General features: G+C 40.4%; 1 protein-coding gene across 1 annotated transcript; it reads right to left on the reverse strand.

The window, feature by feature from the left end:
• Positions 1-1,853: 1,853 nt before the first annotated feature.
• GARIN2 (golgi associated RAB2 interactor family member 2) lies at positions 1,854-21,502 on the reverse strand. Its single transcript, XM_060166747.1, has 7 exons — positions 21,493-21,502; positions 20,865-21,040; positions 17,669-17,868; positions 16,448-16,964; positions 13,384-13,631; positions 6,093-6,121; positions 1,854-1,987 (listed from the first exon to the last, which is right to left on the reverse strand). Exons 1-7 carry the CDS (start codon positions 21,500-21,502, stop codon positions 1,854-1,856), a joined length of 1,314 nt encoding a protein of 437 aa, XP_060022730.1.
• Positions 21,503-22,356: the final 854 nt, after the last annotated feature.

Raw genomic sequence — 22,356 nt, forward strand, 5'->3', positions numbered from 1 at the left:
TACCTTTATAATACAATACAGCATTTCTTCTTAATATAACAATAAATATCCTTTGGACAGGTAAGATCTCATTTTTTAAATCTAGAAGTTGATGCAATATTAAAGGAACTTCTTAATTTCTTAAAATTTTTGTTTTTAAAAGTTATTTCTACCATGTAATAATCTAATAAATCAAAAAGTCAAGATTAAAATTATGGGCTTTTATTCTTTAAGACTTATAGATATTGTCATTGAATTATTTGCAAGTTCTTGATCTATGCTAAACTGAGTCCTGAAATAAGTCATATATATGTGAGATTTACATACACATAATTTATGCTTATTGTAAATAAGGGGCCAAGTAACTTTCACATTATTTCAGTTGTAATAATACGAAGTCTTTATTAGTAGCAAACTTTTTTCACCATATAAAAAAATCATCTACCTTTTCCCATATATTAGCGATTCACAATTTAAATATTTGGGAACCACTTTTTGAATTTCTGAAGTCAAGATTTAAATACGTTATGTATATCATCATTTTTGCCCTTCTTTGCATTTGTAGATCTCTCTTAATGAGACCACAATATTTGAAATTTCATGTTATAGAATGTATCAATGAAAGGATGAAATCACTGTAGAATATTGGGTTAGCTTTTTAAAGGAACTTCTCTCTCTAAATGCTATAATATATTGAGAAATAGCTGGGCTTGGGACTCTCCCTAGGTGGGTATAGGAATCAGCATATCACCCTGAGTGCCATCCCTTCACTGTCCACCACCATAGAACACTGTTAAGAGCATACTTAATAGTGTATGCTCTTAATAACACTATTAAGAAGTGAGAAAAGAACAGCACAGACTAAGGAGAGTATGTGAAGGCCAGGGGATTATGGTGTGTGAACATTTGTTATTTTTTGGCCACATTGTTTTTCTCTGGTGCATTATCTCTGGCCCATGGTGTGCATCTGGGTGGGGTCCTGTTAATAAACTCAGTGCTCAAATGCTAAACTGACTTTGGTGGCAGAGTGACAGAAAGGCGGAAAAGAGGGTAGGCACCTCAATTCCATCATCAGAGCCCTGATAAGATGGGCATGTGCTTCCTGCTGAAGCCACCCCTGTTTCACCAAACTTCCCTTCAATTGTGTGAATTCAGCCTTAAACGCATGTGTGTGCATATGCACACACACACACATGCAGTCTCTCTCTCTCTCTCTCACATACACACACAGCATTAGCTATATTGGGAGAGGCAACTGAGAGAAGTTTCATTCATAAGTAACTCACTGTAAAGCTAGTGTCTCAGAGAAATTTAGAATACTGTATGCCACCACATACAGCTGTGCAAGTTATTCATTGCACAGAGACTACAACGTGAATGGGACCCCCAACTCTGTGCAGTGTCCAATCTGCACAATTGTACATGGCAGCCCTGCAGGGACTCTGTGAATATTTGTATAATTTTGGTATGAAAGTAAGAGGCTTTGGCTGTGTTGGCTAATCTGAGAAAGCAGGTTGGGAAAGAGTATGATAAGGGAGCAAAGAGGAAGGTAGCAATGAGAAAGGAATCACTGTAAAAGCAGTAGCAAGTAATTCCCTGCCAGTGCCTCACCTGAAGCGCCTTCTTGCCCTGTGCTGATGTTACATTTTGACCCCTGGTGGATTCTAGAGCAGAAGCCACAACAATATCTCAATATTCCATTCCACCTCTATTGTTACTACAGTAGAAGTAATAAGATTCAATGTTAAAAGATTCAGTTTATTGACAGCTTTTTGTGAAAAAGTCATGTCTGTCATTTATATCTATAGACTTATAATTGTAAAAATTACCTTTAGGTTGTCTTACTTGTTTTTTTCCATTGGCCTTTTCTTGTTTTACTTTCCTTTCTTCACATGTATTCCCCTGAGAAAGGGAGGACAGATGAGGCACAAGACTGAGGAAATTAGAAGAGGATTTGACAGGAGAGGAGAGAGCCAGAAAATACTGGGACAAGGTGGAAGAGAGATCACTAGAGAGAGAGAGGAAGTGAGGAGAGAAAAAAGCCAAAAACAGGAGAGAAAAATGTCACAGAAGTAGAGAGAACTTAAATTTGAGTCTTAAATTCAAATGATGTTCCAAAATGTCTCATCAAAAATGTGTTTATTCTTTCCGATGGAGCCCATTGTTAAATTTCACAGTTTCTCCCACTCTTTTTCTTTTTAGCCCTGGTTTCATAAACAGAGAATGAACCTGGCTGCTTAGGATTCCAAGGGTTTGATTTGCGGTAGTTAAGAGGAAAGTGGAAAAGAAAGATGGGTGGGGGAGGGGAGGACTCCCAGTATTTCTTAAATGAGTTCCCTCTTTCTTTTTTGCCGGGGCGGGGTGGTGGTGGGGTGGTGGTTCGCGGGCCTCTCACTGTTCTGGCCTCTCCCGTTGCGGAGCACAGGCTCCGGACGCGCAGGCTCAGCGGCCACGGCTCACGGGCCCAGCCGCTCCGCGGCATGTAGGATTGTCCTTGACCGGGTTTGGGGGCACAAACCCGTGTCCCCTGCATCGGCAGGCGGACTCTCAACCACTGCGCCACCAGGGAAGCCCTCTTTTTCTTATTTCTTGAATCTCTATCCTTTGTCTCATTTCTTTCCATCTTGGAAAAATAACACGGGATTATAGATAAACCTATTGTTTGGGCTCACTGTAAAGAAATCAGCAAAGTTAAGGAGAATAAAGCTTAGAAAGGTAAGAAATTGAAAGTCAATAAAGGAGAAAGATGGACCCAGATCCAGAGAAGATGGGTTTAGCCTGGGCCCTGCCTTGTAGCCTTTTCATAAAAACAGTACATTTGCAGTGCCACTTTACCCAAAACCTTACTCAAAAAAGAGAAGAAATGTCATTCTTTCAAACTGCTGAGAGGTTGGAGAGATGAATTGGAGACCATGGTCCCCAACTAGCCCTGCCCAGGAGTTGTGTGAATGTGAATCTGATGGGGTTAATAGAAACAGTGATTTGTTTTACTGCCATGGGAGCAGTTATTATTCTGGCTCCTGCCTAGAATAGAAATCAGATTTACAAACTCACTTTCCGTCTACATTCAGTCTAAATTCAATGGGACAAGGGATTAAAATTCTACTAATCTTTGCTTTTCTTGGGGTGAAGAGTGTTGAGTGTGAAAGGGGAAAAAAGAAGTGATTCAGAAGAGTGTGATAAGGGGGAAAGAAATGCTAATCAGAGGGAACATTGAAAAACTGTACAATCCTAAGTAAGGAAAAGTGAGAAGATATAGGAAAGGAAAGCGGGAAGAATGAGAAAGTACATGAAAGAAAACAAACAGGGAAAATAATTAATACTTCGTGAAAACTGCATGCCAAACATGTATATTGTACCATCTTCGTGATTTAACAAGCGCAAGAGGGGAATTTCGCTGCACGTTTGCCATATCTTTCCTCAGCTCCTGATTTCCAGAGCCCCATTTCAAGCTGCCTGGTAAATTTACAGAGATGCGCCACCAGGACCACAAACGGGAGCTAAGAAAATCACAGCAGCAGAAAGGGCCTTGAGACAGCCAGTCGCACCCTCCTCGTTCCCCCACCCATATGCACACACATTTGATAGCTGAGGAAACTGAGGCCCAGAGAGATTAAATGATGCGTTCATGAAACAGAGGAAGTGCAGTTAGGACTCAAACCTAGGGCTTTTGATTCTCAGTTCAGTGTTTCATAGCTGATTTCTTCACCTTTTCCTTCCAGATTTTCTTCCTTTTCCCAGCTTGCTTCATGGACTCACTACCTCCTAGTCATGTGGCCTCCCAAAGTCTGTCCTCCTCAGTCCTTTTTTTCTCGTGTCCACACAGGTAGTTTAGTCATTAAAGCTTGTTGACTGTGTGTTCATGTCCTTGTTCTCATTTCATTGCTTCTTGCCTGGCCAAGACTTTGGTACCCTTCACCTAGACTATTATAATGACATTCTGCCAGCTTCTCTTAGAGACTGCAGTCAGAGTATTCATCCTAAAATGTAATACTAATTTTGTCATTTCCTTGGCTTTCAGTGACTCCTCCTTACCTACCAAGTAGTACTTTCCAAATTCCTTAGTGTGGATTAAAACCTCCATGACCTGACTCCTGCCTTGCTTTCCAGCTGCCTCTCTCACTACTCCTAAATTCAACATGCCCAGCCCTGTCTCATTCCTTTGATTTTGCCCACACTGTTCCTTATATCCAGGATGTCCTTGTTTCCCCTTTCCTAACTCAAAGACTGCTTCCTTCATAGAATCTTTCATGATTTTCTCTCTTGAGCTAAAATTAGTTCTCCACTTTTCTCATATAGGGCCTATAACATTCCTCTTTATGTTATTTGTGCACATGTCTTGAGGCCAGGTAATAGGTCCTGTTATTTATTTTTAATCTCTCCCAGAGCCTGTCACAGTGCCTCATATATAATAGATAGGCAATGAATGCTTGTTCAGTTGAACAAAATTGAGTTTGTGCCAGAAGACAGGTAAAAGAATCAGTCACATATAAGATGAAAATAAAAGTATCAATGTCCTACATTAATTTCAAATTTCCATGGCTAAAATAAGGAGTGCTTCAGAATGTACAAAGAAGGTACTAATTATATGCTCCTGCACTAATTATGTATTAGTGGTAAGGCTGTTGCTAGATTTATCCTTGTCTTTAGAAAATAAGAGGAAAATGTTTGCCGGTGTAGGATATCTCTGGAATTTTTACAGATTTGATTTCTTTTTGAAATAAAATTTGGGATAGAAATTGATAGATGAAAATTCTATATATTGCGAATAAAATTTTGTATTTTTCTTATAAACTATGATAGCATTTTCCTACATTGTTTTCAGGTTTATTACACATTTTATTTATTTATTTATTTATTTTTGGCTGCGTTGGGTCTCGCAGGCTCTAGAGCACAGGCTCAGTAGTTGTGGCACACGGGCTTAGGTGCTCCACGGCATGTGGGATCTTCCCAGACCAGGGCTTGAACCTGTGTCCCCTGCCTTGGCAGGCGGATTCTTAACCACTGCGCCACTAGGGAAGCCCCTGTTTTCAGGTTTAATACTGTAGATTGGAATATAGGTAAAACCACATTGCAGTGAAGTTCACCTGGTTTTTTGGACACTAAATTCCAGTGGGAAGGCCCAAAGAGAAATCCCACTTGTATAAACAGCTTTCCTATAATCATTTGCTTCTTAAAAATTTTATTGAGCTAACATTTATTTATAACATTATATGAATTTCATGTGTACAACTTTATATTTCTATTTCTGTATATCTTACAATGTGCTCCCCACCAAAAATTTATTTTCCTTCTGTCACCATACACTTGATCCCCTTTACCCATTTAGCCCTCCCCACCAATCATTTGCTTTTTTTTTTTTTTGGTAGTACTCTTGCAAAAGTGACTAAAAATGTCTTCAAGTGTTTTTGGTATTTTTTCCTCTCCATTTACATTTAGTTAAGTGTGCTTCTGTGTTCCTTCCATGATGTTCTTTTATGTGCATGACTGGAGCTGAGGCCCATTCTACCCCCCCCCAGAAGTTAGACAGTAACTTAGAAGTGGGTCAGCAGCAAGTAAGGGGAGAAATCTCCACCGGTGCCTAAAAGACAGCCTCTACTTCAAATACTTGTTACAGGTTAAAGATCCCGAGCCATGGAAATATGTAACGAAAATGGTAATTAAATGGTATCACCTGACAGCGAAGCAGAAGCCAAAGACGTAAGCAGGAAGAAAAGAGGGGCTAGGTGGTTTTAGATTTACCAAGAAATTGCGCTGTGGATCAATTCCCTTCCAAATCAGTAGGAATAAGAGGCCGTATCATGTTCAGGTTCTGCCCGCAGAGCTACCTCGCGAGTGGTTCACGCCCAGTGAGTTAGACATTCAGGGAACTAGGGAACTCTATCAGCACAGAAAAAAGCAAAGTGATGCCTACCACTTGAAAGATAGCATGAATATAGTCTTTGAGGCAGTTTCTGCAGGATAGGACTCTCACAATGGAGCAAAGGCAGGAAAGGGAATGCATCAAAACATCTAGCTGGATTCCTTTGTTCTTAACTACTCTGTTCTAGGACCCAGAGGTGACTGCTCGATACCAGGGATCACAAAGAAATGTAGTGGAATTTGTTTCATACCTGAAGTGTCTGAATCAGTTCTCCTGCTCCTGTAAAAATAAATAGCACATTTCAAAGTTTTGGCAGTATAACCACAAATACTTAGAAAAGAACTACTAAGTATGAGATAATCATTCTCTAAGTACTTTGTAGGTAGTAATGAAACATATTTAGCAAGCCAAGGGTATTATTCATTATAATACATCTTAGAGTAAAATTACCTAAATTTTCATAACATGTAAGCTATCCAACATGTAAAAGCTGTAAAAGTGAGTTGTATGTAATTACATATAACCTATTTTTTTTTTTTTTTTTTTTGTGGTATGCGGGCCTCTCACTGCTGTGGCCTCTCCCGTTGCGGAGCACAGGCTCCGGACGCGCAGGCCCAGCCGCTCCGCTGCATGCAGGATCCTCCTGGACCAGGGCACGAACCCGCGTCCCCCACATTGGCAGGCGGACTCTCAACCACTGCGCCACCAGGGAAGCCCTAACCTATTTTTATTGTAACTATCACCTGTCACTCGGTGAGGCTGTGACCATCCCTAACCTGCTACCTCTCGAGCCCCTGAAAATTCATTTGAGGTTTAGACTCCAAGAAGCTAACTGCTGCTGCTCTGGGGCTTCCGTAAACAGAGTCAGCTGTTTGATCACTATTTCTTTCTTTCTCTACAGTAGGGTCAGCAGATAGATCACACAGGAAGCTCTCATAGACACGTGGGGTACATTCTGGAATGGAGGGGTGACTGGGGTTACAGTGCCTACTCTGCTAGCTCTTCATCACAATCTCTATGGCCCTGATGGGAATCTTGTAGGTGAATAACATACCCAAGTATTTGTCCAAGTTAATACACTTCTTATGGTTTAGTGGATAAAATAGGAGACTAGCTGTCAGTTTTTCAGGCTATTTCACTTTCAGAGATGTCTTTGGATAAAGAAGTTTGTTTTCTGCATGCCTGATTTTTAAAATTAATATCAAAAAATACTTATTTTTGTAACCTCACTGACATGCTAAAATATAAACTTGTCAGCTAATTTTCACCAAATCTTTGTTCCTTGGCTACATTTCAGTAACTCTTTTGGAAGTATTGCTGTTTGAGTAAAAGGGTTTGGGAAGAATAATTATCCTTAGATAATATCTTCCCAGATAAATGTGCAAAGACATAATTCTGATCCATTTAAGAGCTCTGGCAAATCCATGCAGTTCAGGTTCTACAATGGATCTTAAGGTTAAATTAGTAATTTTCTGAGAAGTTTGCAAACAACTACTCATGTACCAAGTAGGTCTGGTGATTTAAATAAGGTTGAGTTTAATGATAAAAGTTTTCAAGAGACTGAGAAATATCAAGAAAGTGTACTTAAAAAAAAATAGGTGCAAATTAAAATAAAGCCTGCCATTATCCTCTTTAAAACAAAGGGAAGAGTCACAGTAGTACTATTGCCAAGGTATGGGAAGGAATATAAATGCTTTATAAAGTAAATCCTTCACTTCTAAAGCACCTAAAATGACATTATACAAGTCTCCAGCCTCTTTCACTCATCTAGATTTAAGTTGCTCAATTTACATTTTAAAGACCAATGAATCTGAGGGCAAAATATTCAATGATGTCATTGTTTAATTTTTTTTCCATTGTTCCAAAGTATACGGTTAGAAAGTGTCACTGAAATCCATGGTCTTGGAGAAGAAAAATGAATATATACTAGAATTTATTTATCACTCTCATGGTGTCCTGACTTAATCCTGCAATTGTCCCAGGATTAAGCATCAGTGAATCCCATTCTGTTCTTTGATCTTATCACATCTTTCATTTATAATGAACATTCTCAAATTAGGCTCTAGATAGTAATTAAGTTCCTGATGTAAATAGGCAATAAAATATAACTTATGCTTGATTAAATTGGACTTAAGAGGATTAGTTAGAACCAAAATTTGTTTTTTGCTTTGTTTTTATCTATTTCTTTCTTTCTCTACAGTAGGGTCAGCAGATAGATCACACAGGAAGCTGAGAGACTGAAGGGCAGGGCCTGGAAGAGTTTGGGATTTGCCAACCAAGATCCTTTTCAATCTTTAAAATTCTAAGATTTTTGCTATTTATATAGGCATTCATTTTCTCATCATTTCTAATAGTGATCATAATAGTGAGACTAACAAAATTTTGCACCTGCAGATCATTTTTCAACCTAAAAACTTAAGTTCTCTCTACAATTTTTAATATTTAAAAAAACTGCTAAGAGCTTATCTAATGCTCAGAGGATTTTTAGGGTAGTGAGACTGTTCTTTTTTTTTTTTTTTTTTTTTTTTAGTAAGACTGTTCTTTATGTGGATACATTGTCAGTATGCATGTGTCAAAAGCCACAAAACTGTGCAACACAGAGAGTGAACCTTAAACTAGGGACTATAGTTAATAATAATATATCAATATTGTTCATTAGTTGTAACAAATGTACCACACCAATGCAGGTGTTAATAATAGGGGAAACTGGGGATGAGAGGAGGGTGAGGAGGTGGCAGTGGGATGGGTATATGGGGCTGTATGTACTATCTCCTCAATTATTCTGTAAATCTAAAACTACTTTAAAAAAGTTTGCTAATTATTTTTTTTAAAGTTTTTTTTTTAAAGGCATTAAAAGTTAATCCAGTGCTTCAGGGCATCTATTATTTGCAAAAGGGCAAGGAAAGAAGTTGAAATGATTTAAACAGTTAACCTTGTTAGATTTTGAACTGTGTGTTTCTGAAGCCTTAGACAAGGGCGGGACAGACTTTGAGACATAATGAATGAAATAAAGCAGAAGGAAGATGTCAGAATGATCAGACCTGATTAATTATTATTTAGGACAAATTGCTAGATTGGATGGATTCAATTTTATCTCATTTGTGTTTTAGAAATCTTATGCTTTTCTATGAAAGTCATACTCATACACAGCAAAAGATATATTTTCTATTGAGTGGCACCTGCTTCTATACCTTTGCCTCTTACATTCTTTGTTTTTCTCTCACTACTTCTGACAGATGATTGATGACTTTTTTTTTTTTTTTGTGGTACGCGGGCCTCTCACTGTTGGGGCCCCTCCCGTTGCAGAGCACAGGCTCCGGAAGCGCAGGCTCAGCGGCCATGGCTCACTGGTCCAGCCGCTCCGCGGCATGTGGGATCTTTCCAGACCGGGGCACGAACCCGTGTCCTCTGCATCGGCAGGCGGACTCTCAACCACTGCGCCACCAGGAAAGCACCAATTGGTTACTTTTTAAATCTCCCTTCCTTCTTTCTCCTCTAACACATCAGACTTCCAGTAGTCCTCCTGGGCATTATTTAGTTCCACTGAAAGAACTCAGCGGTTACCATCAAGAAATAATAGATCAGTGTCCTGAGGGAAACTTCTCTATTTCAGCTACTTCTCCACCCTCAATCTGAAGCAGGAAAGTTTCTTCCATCTGGAAAATAAATAAAAGCATTCCAACCGAAAGCAGCAGAATACACATTCTTTTTAAGTGCATATGGAACATTCTCCAGGATAGATCACATGATGGGCCACAAAACAAGCCTCAGTGAACTTAAGAAAATTGAAATCATATCAAGCATCTTTTCCTACTACAATGCTATGAACTTAAGAAATCAACTACAAGAAAAAAACTGCAAAAGCCCACAAATACATGGAGGCTAAACAATATGCTACTAAACAACCAATGGATCACTGAAGAAATCTAACAGGAAATTGAAAAAAAATACCTAGAAAAAAATGAAAATAAAAATACGACAATCCAAAACCTATGGGACACAGCAAATGCAGTTCTAAGAGGGAAGTTTATATAAATACAATCTTACTTCAGGAAACAAGAAAAATCTCAAACAACCTAACTTTACACCTAAAGCAACTAGAGAAAGAAAAAACAAAATCCAAATTTAGTAGAAGGAAAGAAATCATGAAGATCAGAGCAGAAACAAACGAAATAGAGATGAAAAAAACAATAGAAAAGATCAATGAACTAAAATCTGGTTCTTTGAAAGGATAAACAAAACTGATAAACTTTAGCCAGGCTCATCCAGAAACAAAGGGAGAGGGCTCAAATCAATAAAATTAGAAATGAAAAAGAAGAAGTTACAGCTGACACCACAGAAATACAAAGGATCATAAGAGACTACTACAAGCAACTATATGCCCCAAAAATGGACAACCTAGAAGAAATGGACAAATTCTTAGAGAGGTACAATCTCCCAAGACTGAACCAGGAAGAAATAGAAAATATGAACAGACCAAACATAAGTACTGAAATTGAATCTGTGATTTAAAAACTCCCAACAAGCAAAAGTCCAGGACCAGATGGCTTCACAGCTGAATTCTATCAAACATTTAGAGAAGAGTTAACACCTATCCTCTGAAGCTATTCCAAAAAATTGCAGAGGAAGGAACACCTGCAAACTCAGTCCATGAGGCCACCATCACCCTGATACCAAAACCAGACAAAGATACCACAAAAAAAAGAAAATTACAGGCCAATATCACCAATGAACTTAGATGAAAATATCCTCAACAAAATTCCAGCTAATCAAATCCAGCAATACATTAAAAGGATCATACACCATGATCAAGTGGGATTTATCCCAGGGATGCAAGGATTTTTCAATATTTGCAAATCAATCAGTATGACACACCACATCAACAAATTGAAGAATAAAAACCATGATCATCTCAACAGATGCAGAAAAAGCTTTTGACAAAATTCAACACCCATTTATGATAAAAACTCTCCAGAAAGTGGGCATAGAGGAAACCTACCTCAAGATAATAAAGCCCATGTATGACAAACCCACAGCTAATATCATGTCAATGGTGAAAAACTGAAAGCATTTCCTCTAAGATTAGGAATAAGACAAGAATGTCCACTCTCACCACTTTTATTCAACATAGTTTTGGAAGTCCTAGCTATGGCAATCAGAGAAGAAAAAGACATGAATTGATTTTTTTTTAATTGGGGTATAGTTGATTTACAATGTTGTGTTAGTTTCTGCTGTACAGTGAAGTGAATCAGCTATATGTATACATATATCCCCTCTTTTTTGGATTTCCTTCCCATTTGGGTCCACCACAGAGCATTGAGTAGAGTTCCTGAGAACAACAGGTTCTCATTAGTTATCTATGTGAATTGATTTTTAATATATTTTTAAATCCAAACTTCAAATCTCTTGGTCATATAGGAAAAATTTCTGAAGAAGCCTCCCTTGAATTTGACCTGATTGTTCTTCCTATGGCTATGAAGGGGAATCCCCATTTTGGCTCCGGGGCCTCAGGAGAAGCCCTCACAAGCCTTGCTCAGCCCTGCTTTGTACCTAGGACTGGCTTCTCATAAGGCAACAGTTCTCAAACCTGATTGTACATTTGAACCACTGGGAGGCCTATTACAACACAAAATGCTGAGACTATCCCAGAGTTTATGATTCAGCAGGGTGGGGGTGGGCCTGAGAATTTACATCATTAACTGGCTCCCAGGTGATGCTGCTGACCAGCCACACATTAAGAACCACTGGTAGGGTTTCCCTGGTGGCGCAGTGGTTGAGAGTCCGCCTGCCGATGCAGGGGACGCGGGTTCGTGCCCCGGGTCCGGGAAGATCCCACATGCCGCGGAGCGGCTGGGCCCGTGAGCCATGCTGCTGAGCCTGCGCGTCCGGAGCCTGTTTTCCGCAACGGGAGAGGCCACAACAGTGAGAGGCCCGTGTACCACCAAAAAAAAAAAAAAAGAACCAATGGTATAGAAACCCTAGATAAGACACGATGCTTTGCTGAAGCATACAACCAAAAGTATTGAAATTATAATCAAGATCCAACACCTTGAATGTATTGGCACTTGGACTAGAGGCCCTAGAACTGCGAGAAATGTGACTGCCCAGGGGCAAAAGCAAATGTTACTCTGACTTCAAGGCTTAAGAATCCTCTAAGGATCATCCATATTCCTTTCCTTCCCTGGACCCCTTCTTAGCTGGGAAAGAAGGTTAAGAAGAAAGCCAGTTTTGAACACTTAACCCTCAGTCAATTAAGATATTTTGTTTTCTGTTTTTGTTTTTGTTTTGACAGAATAGCCAACTTTCTTTTATCTACGCTATTGGAAATGAAGTAATAGTGACAATAATGATCATTTGCTGACCACCTAACATGTCCCATTTATAATTGTTATGCAGTCAGTCAGTTTGGAACTCTATTCCCTCAGAGCTCCACCCTTCCTTCAGATCTCTGCCATTCCTCAGAGAAGCAGTTCCTGACCACTATCCCTACTCCCTCCTCAAATCTTTCTGTTACTTTTTGTTTTCTCGCAGCACATTCCAGCGGCATAATATACTTTATTTGATTATTATCTATACCCTCCACTAAAATGAAACACTCCATGACTCGTTTTCACTGCTGTATTTCCAGTCTCTAGCACATAGAAGGTGCTCAGTAAATATTATTGAATGAGTCAAACTTTTAAAAAGTTTGTTTCCCTGTTTTCCCCTGTTCCTTTTTATATTTAAAAAGAACTTAGACATAATTCATGACATTCCTCATTTTCATTCTTGCTAATGTAGCATTTAGATCTCTATATTTTTCTCTGGTTTCTTATTAGCTGTTATTCCAGAATGGTCATATTAATTTTTATCTTTATAATACCACAGTGTCTCTCACATTCATCTTGCAATTGGGTATTACAATTATAAAAATAGTTTTTCAGATTATTAAGTTATTCATTGGAAATGTAGAAAAGGGAAAGGGGGGGCTTCCCTGGTGGCGCAGTGGTTGAGAGTCTGCCTGCCGATGCAGGGGACGCAGGTTCATGCCCCCGTCTGGGAAGATCCCACATGCCGCGGAGCGGCTGGGCCCATGAGCCATGGCCGCTGAGCCTGCGCGCCCAGAGCCTGTGCTCCGCAACGGGAGAGGTCACAACAGTGAGAGGCCCGTGTACCGCAAAAAAAAAAAAAAAAGGTTAAGGGATATGTAGAGAAGAAAATACAGAGAGGTGTAAAGATAAAAATACCTGTAAATACTCTAGCCTCTAACTCCAAAATGTGGACATCGTGATTCTGTTGTTTTCTTCAGCACACACCACTGACACCAGGCAGATGGCCCAGAATGCCAACTGAATGGTGTGAAAAGTTGGTGTGAAAATAAAAATTAGACAAGGTTGAACCAAATGTGGATAATTGAGTTGATTATGTTATCATTCAATTACATTGTATGTATGTCTGAGGATCTTCAGCAAACAATGCCCTAGTTGCAGGGACTTGAAAGCATGCACTTATTTACATACTTCACATCTTAGCATCACTTGGCATTTCCCTGCCTCACATACCTGGATTCTTCAGCCTTGAGAGCCGTGCTTTTAGAGTCTGTTGGCCTTATTTCAGAGGGCCTATCGCTCATCTCTTTGGATTTATTTGTCTCACCTTCTTCTGGAGTCAAGGTAGTTTGAAAACATCTTTCACCTTCGAAAGTTAGCATTAGGTTTGAGATGGTGACATGTTTTGAGGATTCTCTAAACTCATTCTTAATTTTTGTATATTGTAGACAACCAGCCTTCAGAATATTTTCCATTTTTTCCTTTGAAAATAACAGGCGGCAGCAAATCAGGGAGCAGAAGAGCATCATACAGAAGCAGATTATTTAAGGAGCAGTAATTATTTCATCTGTATTTACTGAGTGGCCTCAAGTGCACAGGCACAATGATGAGGGGGGTGAGGCTTGGTATTGCACAGCCATTGAGAAGAGCCCAGGTGGGCGCTGGAGGCTGGCAGCATGGGGACCTGACACAGCACATGCTAAAACTCATGTGGTCAGGTATACCAATGTCACCTCACACAAGAAAATTAGGACTCAATTGCAGGACTTCCTCTCCCTGAATTGGCAGGAAAGGAAGGTTTTCTAGAAATGCCTTGACACCTGCTCCCCAATCCAAGGTTGCTCTTGATTTAAGAGCATCTAATAGGTGACAGAAGTTGGAGGTTCCTAGTAATACTAAAGAGTTTGTTTTTCAAAAGACTTAGAATCTAAAACTTAGTACCCTAAAATATCTCCTGTTCTAATGTCCTGGTTTCTGTTAATACACCACTTCTGTCGCTCCCCACCTTCCTTAGACTCTCTCTCAGGCCTCAGAGCAATAGGTCAGCCGGTCTTAAGGACTCTGTCTCTCTTGGACTTCTCTGGTGGTCCAGTGGTAAAGAATCTGCCTTCCAATGCAGGGGACGTGGGTTCGATCCCTGGTCAGGGAACTGAGATCCCACGTGCCGCAGACTACAGAGACCATGAGCTCTGAAGCCCGCACACCACAACCAGAGAGAAGCCCATGCTCCGCAATGAAAGATCCCGCGTACTGCAACTAAGACCCTATGCAGCCAAAAATTAAAATAAATAAATAATAAATCTTTAAAAAAATACTCCGTCTCTCTGATGTCCTTCACATCTGCACCTTCTTCCTCCCTTTGTCATTACATAGTCCATCACCTCTATGGCTGTTCCTTGAAAATAATGCAATAATCTTCTCTAAAGCTAAAACATTTTTTTCTGACAATGAAAGTAATGTATATTTATCATAGAATATTTAGAAAATCCTAAGAGATATAAAGTTAGAGGGAGAAAATTATTGCTTGCTTGATGCCACAGGCCAGAAATAACTACCATGACACATTTCATTGCGATCTTTCTGTCCATTTACTTATTTTGAATGTGTCTGCTTTGTGGTCATAGCCCACATTTTTCACTTAATGATTTATTATAAAAATTTCCCCATGTTATTAAAAACTGTGTAAAGCTACTTGAATTTTTCTAATTAAAAATTATTTTTATTGTAGGAAACAGAAAATTCAGAAATATATAAAGAAGAAAACATCAATTGCTTATAAACTTGCAATCTAGAAATAAACTACTATTAACAATATGACTTTTCCCCCTCCTATTGTCTGTGTGTTTACATGCATTTTTATGTAATAAGGATCATATTCTTTACTTCATTTTTCACTCAGGTTTACATCATAAACATTTTTCCAAGTAAAGAAAAATTCTCCAACAATTTTAACAGTTACAGAGTAGTCATTCGTTTAACAAATATTTCCTGAGTGACTATGATCTTGCCAGTCACTGTGGTTGCTCCTGAATGAGATAAACATGGTACCTGACCTTTGTGGATTTAAATTCATTTAGCCATTTCTCTGTGGTGGATGTTTAGTTTACTTCCGTATTTTCATTATTTCATTTTTATAAACATGGTATAGATGTGGTATGATTAACATCTTTATAGCTAAATCCTCATTCCTATTGATGATTAACTCCTTAAGAAAGATTCTTAAAAGTGGAATCACTGAGTCAAAGGGTGTCAACATTTCTAGGTTCTTGACTCATAATGATTTCAAGAAAGTTTGTTCCAATTCTCACCCTACCATGAATCTTTAGAAATTCCAAGGTGACCCCACCTTTACTAACACTGACTATTTTTATTCTTTTAATTAGCAGTTTTATAGATGAAATTTTTTTCAAGTTTGCATTTCTTTGATTACTAGTGAGGTAAAACTTTCCCACTAAATTCATTAGCTAGCGTTTTCTTCTTCTGGAAATGTCCATCTTTGCCCTCTGCCATTTTTCTGTTGTGGGCCCCACGGAGGTTTCTCAGCAGCAGTCTACACACTGATCTCTTTACCTGCCATCCATCCTTCCATCAGACTAATCTTTTAAAAACACAGCTTTCACTCCCTTACACAGAGATTTTGTGGCTAAGGTTTGCCCAAGGACTGAGTCTACACTTCTTATTTTGGCATTCAAGGTTTGCAAGCAACTTTCCATCCTATATCCTAATATTTTCCACATATGTTATGCTCCAGCCAAACTGATTTATTCTCAGATGTGTTTCTGTGTTTTTCCACTTTCTGGCCCTTTCTAAAGATGCTCACTTTGGGTATTTTATTTTCTTATTTCCACCTTCACTTCTTATTGAAATTTCACCCTATCCTTCAGTATACTTCGTACTTTTGTGTACATTTAAACCTTAATATAGCCCTTGCATGATAGTAATATCCTCGTTTGAGAGGTGAGGAAACAGACTCATGCAGGTTCAGTGACTTGGCCAAACTAATATGCAGCAGGGCAAGATTCCAACGCAGGGCTTCTGACTCTGATACCAAAGTTCCTTTATCCCACCATAGCTTTCTGATACAGGGTTAAGTTGTATGGTATGGATGTGCACTGTCTGTTTCAGGGAACATCTTACAACTCTTTTACACCAGGCTTCAGGTAGCGGAACTCATTATTAATATTAGGTTACTAAGAGTAAGTTCCATAGCATTTTGATAATCGATGTCAGGTAGCTTTTACCAAAGAAGGTGAAAGAGAGTGATTATTAGAGAATGAAAGTCTTCCATGTCACATACCTTTTCCTCCCGCTTGGCCCTGAGTATGTCATCATTTTCAAACACCACTGTGACATTGCAGATGTCCGTGACTTCTGTGACTTCTGTGACAATCCTTATATCTGGGGCCTCGGTGACCTCATTTTCTGGAGTATCTGTGACATCGGTGACATCGGTGATGTCCGTGAATTCTGAGAAATCAATGCTTTCTATGCCATTGATGAGGTCTGAACATGTGTACAGGTGTGGGGTCTGTACAGCTGTGAAGGCTGCAATATCCGTGATGTCCACTGACCCTGTGATGTCTGTGCTGTTTTTGATTTCTGAGAGGCTGAAGACTTCTGACACTTTGGAAGCTTTGGCTTTCTCCTCATTCAAGAGGGAGATGAGTTCCACCCACTGACGGAATAGGGTGTCTTGTTTGCATGCAGGGGCACAGAGCTGTAGGTAGTAGGCTCGGCCACTCACCAGCTTTACTTTGATGCGCATATTCTCAGCATCATGCACAGAAAGAGTCACAAACTGCAGAGGGAGAAACCTGCAGACAAATGCAAATATCATCTGGAGGTCTGATTGGAAACTATCATGAGGACTTTCCTTTTATAGCAGTTTGTGGCGTGAGACTCAGGACAACAGGCGTGTCTCTCTGACAGGCCTGGGGAGGGGCAGGCATGGGATGGGGCAGGACCTTCTTGTGGCCATATGTTCCCAGGTCTGGTTCTTAGCTTTTGAGGGTCAAAACTTTGATTTTTAGTACATGTAATCAGGCTCCTGAGGGCCATCTGGCCTGAATCATACTAAGGCTCTAATGAACTAAAATATCAACTATTTACTATTTATTTAGGAGAAGTTGTCCCATTTAGTTAATCCTGCAAGGTTGAGACTGAGAGAAGTTAGTGATTTGCTGTGGGTCCTACAGCAAGTTGGTGGCTTGAGACAAGACCAGAGCTAATTCTGATGGAAGTTGGGATAGGGTTGGGGGAATGTTCTAGAGAGGCATTTTATTATGAGCCTTCAGTTCCTGTTACTTAGGTTTAAGTTTTGAAAAGTGAATGGCCTGTTTGACTTCCAGGTTGTCAAACTATCTCCCCAGACTTTAAGGATGTGACTCTGTCATCTGCAGCAGGGAGCACAAGTGAGATGCTCCCTTGGACCACTTGTCATCTGTGTTTCTATTCTCAGCTCCTCAGGGGTAAAGCATGTTTTCTGAGAGGTCTTTAACCTCTTCTCTTTGTAACTCACCTGGTGAGCACCAGATTCTCCGGAGAAGGAGATGTCAGAAGACTTTTAAAAAGGGGTTCTGAATCTTTCTGGGCGGCGGGTGTCAGATGTGCCAACAGCATCACGTTGGGGGTCTTGAGGGTGGGACTGGAAGAGCAGATGCCTACAGTCACCCAGTTGGCTCGGTTATGAAGGTAAATGGATTCACCCCTCCTGTTGACCTGAGGCAGAGAACAGGAAGAGGAGTTTTCTGTTAAAGTGTGTGGCCCTGACAACCTCGTTTACCCAAGCAGTGTAGGAATAAAGGAGAAATGAACCATGATGCCTTTGTTCAAGTGAATTCTTAGAGATATCACAGAGAACAGACAGACACAGTCTCTGACCTGTGGGGTCCGCTGGGGAAGACGAACATTAAACAAGTATGTCACTAAGTGTTGTTGTAAGTGTTACTAAGTTCAGGGTGCTGTGCTGTGGAGCACATCACAGAAAACTTGACTTGGGAGGAGGAAGGGAATGGTGTGCTGATAAGTGTGTAACCACTGTCTCTCGGGAGATACTCATAAGTTTATTATCAATTTCACTGGTATAAAAGATGAGTAGCACACAATTTACAGACAATGATATACCATACTCTTTATGTTAAATCCATACAACCAATTGATTCTCCCAGAAGTCAAACTTGTATCCATAACCTCAAGATAATAGTAAAATGTAGTAATATAATAGGAATGATGAGTGTTGAGTATTTGTTCTCTTTGGGTTTTTTTGGGGGGGGTACTTTAAAAAAAACATTTACTTATTTATTTATTTCCGCTGTACCAGGTCTTAGTTGCGGCATGTGGGCTCTTAGTCACAGCATGTGGACTTCTTAGTTTCAGCATGCAGACTCTTAGTTGTGGCATGCATGCGGGATCTAGTTCCCCGACGAGGGTTCAAACCCAGGCCCCCTGCATTGGGAGTGCAGAGTCTTACCCACTGGACCACCAGGGAAATCCCTTGTTGCCTTTGTTTTGAATAGTTTTATTTTTATTTTTATTTTTTTTGCGGTACGCAGGCCTCTCACTCTTGTGGCCTCTCCCGTTGCGGAGCACAGGCTCCGGATGCACAGGCTCAGCAGCCATGGCTTACGGGCCTAGCTGCTCCGTGGCATGTGGGATCTTCCCGGACTGGGACACGAACCCGCGTCCCCTGCATCAGCAGGCGGACTCTCAACCACTGCGCCACCAGGGAAGCCCCTGAATAGTTTTATTTATAAGTTTATATAATTTAATTCTTAACGATGGCTGTGTTTAACAACTGACTTGTAAACTTCCTGAACACTTACCAATCGGACAGCTGCAGCACACCCTCACCATAGGGTCAGAAAATCCTCCCCTGAGGAAGGGACCTCTAGCTGAGACCTGAACAATGTGGGACATAGACTGGCTGAGAATCTCTGCCAGTTGGAAGAGGAGGAGACTGGAAAGTGGGTAGACAGGGATGTGAAGGAAGCCAGAGAGGGGAAACACTTGGTTTCTCAGCTGTACATTAACTGCTTCAAAAACATAAATGACTTAAAAGCAAATATATTTAGAAAGAGATTGTAGCCTACACTATTGATTACCTACCCAAAGCCATGCTCCTATTCATCGGATTAATGGAATTCTGGTTTTGTCCAGTATCCACCCCTCAGGGATGCTGCCCCAGCTGAGGAGCTAAATCCTGATCCACCTAAACTGGTCATGGTGATCCATTCCATCCCCTGGCCAGTGATTGCTCTCAGCAGGCCCTGGTCAATGAGACACTGCTGGGGGCCTCCTGGAGGCTCTGGGAAAGGGTTCTCAGCCCTCACAGACAGTTCAAGGATGAGACACATCCCTTCCGTTGCTGGCAGCTGTCATGTCCTGTTTGCATGTGATATCACGAAGGGAGTGAATTTGAGGGTGACAACAAAAAGAGACAACCCGGGTCCCTGATGACTCCCAAGAGTGAGTTGGTGTCCTGTGGTTCTTTCACTCTACTTGAGATAATTGTTCTTTTTCGCTCACAGTTGAGTCAGGAACCTTGATAACTTGCTGCCAAAGACATACCGACCACAAGAGGTTGTGTGTGTTAAAGGGAATAACATACCCAGTTAAGACATGGGGCCATGTCTGATTTATAGAATGCTGACTGCCTCTCCCAGTGTTCATTAGAGCTTGCAAATGGTTATTTGAAAAAGGTGCAGAAGTGTGAAAAATAAAATAAAAAGATTATTAGTAGGAAAGAAGCGCACAGAAGGTAAAGAACATCAAATCGCGGCATCACATGCTTTCTGGGGCATGACTTAAACATTAGTGTTCTTTGAGGCATCACCTCCCTCCTATGGTGTCTGGAAGTGAGGAGGTCTCCCGTCAGTGCAGAGAATGTGTGTATGTTGTCGTTCCTGTCACTCCTTTGTAGAATCAGCCGAGGAGCTGCTTCAATGGGCATGTTTCACGTTAGACTTGGTTGTGACATTTTCAGGAAGTTTAAGGGTATGGTCCACACCATTGAACTCATTTCCCTGTTTCTTTGTCTGAGTTTTTTTTTTTTTCCCTTTGGCCATACCTCACAGCATGCGGAACTTCCCCAACCAGTGATCGAACCTGCACCCCACTGCAGCAGAAGCACAGAGTCTTAACCACTGGACCGTCAGGGAAGCCCCTGTCTGAATAATTTAATGTTGAATGTTTAGCGGAAAGTTAGAACTGCTCTCAAATGCATTGAAGTGTAGTTTCATCATCATGTAGGTACATTTTTAGGAGAAGGAAACTTTTCTCCCTGGCACAATTTGACAATTATATTTTACCTTCAGAACTAAGAACCAAAATGCATTTTAATCCCTAGTTGTGTCATAGATGTTATTCTTTAAAATGTCTCCTAAGTTAAGGAGTTATCTGAGTGCTTTCCTGTGGCAGAATATTCTAAAAATGACTATAATCTCTTTGTGTAGTTTTGGGGAGATGATGATAGAATGAAAATTTCAGTAGACTTGGGACAGAATTTCTAGGTAAGAGTTTGTTGGGAAAATTTGAAATGAATTTTCCTTTTACATCATAATTATTTTAGGTTGTTTGAAGTTCCCACACTGTTCCTTTAATTGTATCACACATTCCCTTGCCACATTAAAACAATTTTTCCAACCTTTTCTGTTGTCTTTGAGAAAATTAATTACCAAAGTTATTAGAACTTAATTCAGGGCTCAATTATTATTTACCTGGATAAAACTGCTCTCTAATATGGGAGGAGATACAAAAGGGGCATACTCTCCTTCATCCAACATATTTTGAAGCTCTCCTGGATCCTTGGAGCCTGGGACACAGATGTCATCTTGCTCGTCAATACTCGTAGTAGACTTGCTGTCATTCTTCTTCATTGTGCTTATGTATAAACCTCAGAAAGTTGAAGAAATGGAAATACAGTGAACAGAGACAGAGAAAATCTAATATAATAATTAAGTCGCCTCACTTTTCCACTAATTCAACAAATTTTATCAACATCTACGACATTCCAGGGACTGGAGGGATGGGCACTGGAGATCCATGTGAATAAGACCAATAAGATGCCTGCCCTCACGCAGGTTACAGTCTCTGGGGAAACAGCGAGTAAGCAAGAAGATGTTGGATGATAAGGGCTACAAAGACTCTGGATCAGATCCATGTGATAAAACGTGTCTGGGGTGTGGGACTGGCAACAGAAATTAGTTAGGGTGGTTAGGGGAGGCCTCTCAGCATCCCCCCTCCCCAAACCATTATTTTCCACCTTCCTAATTAATGGTACCTCTATCCTTCCCAGCATGCATAGGCCTAAAGTCCTTTTCTGTAAGTAGGGTATACCATACTAACCTGCGACCATCTCTTCCTGACCATTCACCCACTACCGAGGCTTAGTGAACAGTGGGTATCTATCTAGTCACTGACAGCTGTACATCTCCTGCTGTCGCTCTGGCTCTCTCTCCAGAAACTGCTTCAGTAGACACCAATGGCTCTACATCATTGGATTTCACCTTTCATCTACCAGAAATCACAGAGTTCCAAGAAAGGAACAGGTCTTAGAATGCAATTCTGTTCAAACCTTCAGAAGGTCACTCTTCCTTCTTCACAAACTCCATGCCGGTTAGAGGAAAGCAGTAAGTTCTGAATGTTTATTTCCACCTCAGTCCTTTCTCAGAGATCCTTCTTTTCCTTTCCCTGGCCAAGCTAGAGAGTAGCAGTGAACATGCCCCATCTCTGTCCCAGCCAGGGCCTGGGACACAGAGGCCACCGCTGCCTGCTATCCCATGAGCGTGTGACCCTGGGAATTCTCATCAGACCTTCTGCTGGTGACAACACAATGCCCCCCTCCAGCGCATCTTACACATGAACATAGGGAAAGTGAAATAACTCAAGAGAAAGTGAAATAGTCCAGAGGAGCCAAAATGTAAAAAGAATGAGACAGATCATTCAGGAAAAAAAGAGAAAGAGATAAAACAACAACAATCAGCTGAAACAGAGAGGATGGAAAATAATAACCAACAAAATATATTTAGTTCTTGCTTTGTGGCAGGCAATAATAGCTTTACATGCACTGTCTCATTTGATTCTAAAAGCACTATGAACTAGCATTTTTAAGATGCTTATTTTATACACCATGAAGCTTGGAGAGGGAAAGTAACTTACCCGAGGTCACACCTTATAAGTCCCCACACCAGGAATCAGAACCTCATAGTC

This window comes from Lagenorhynchus albirostris, chromosome 1 (assembly GCF_949774975.1).
Source record: "Lagenorhynchus albirostris chromosome 1, mLagAlb1.1, whole genome shotgun sequence".
Lineage (NCBI taxonomy): Eukaryota > Metazoa > Chordata > Mammalia > Artiodactyla > Delphinidae > Lagenorhynchus > Lagenorhynchus albirostris.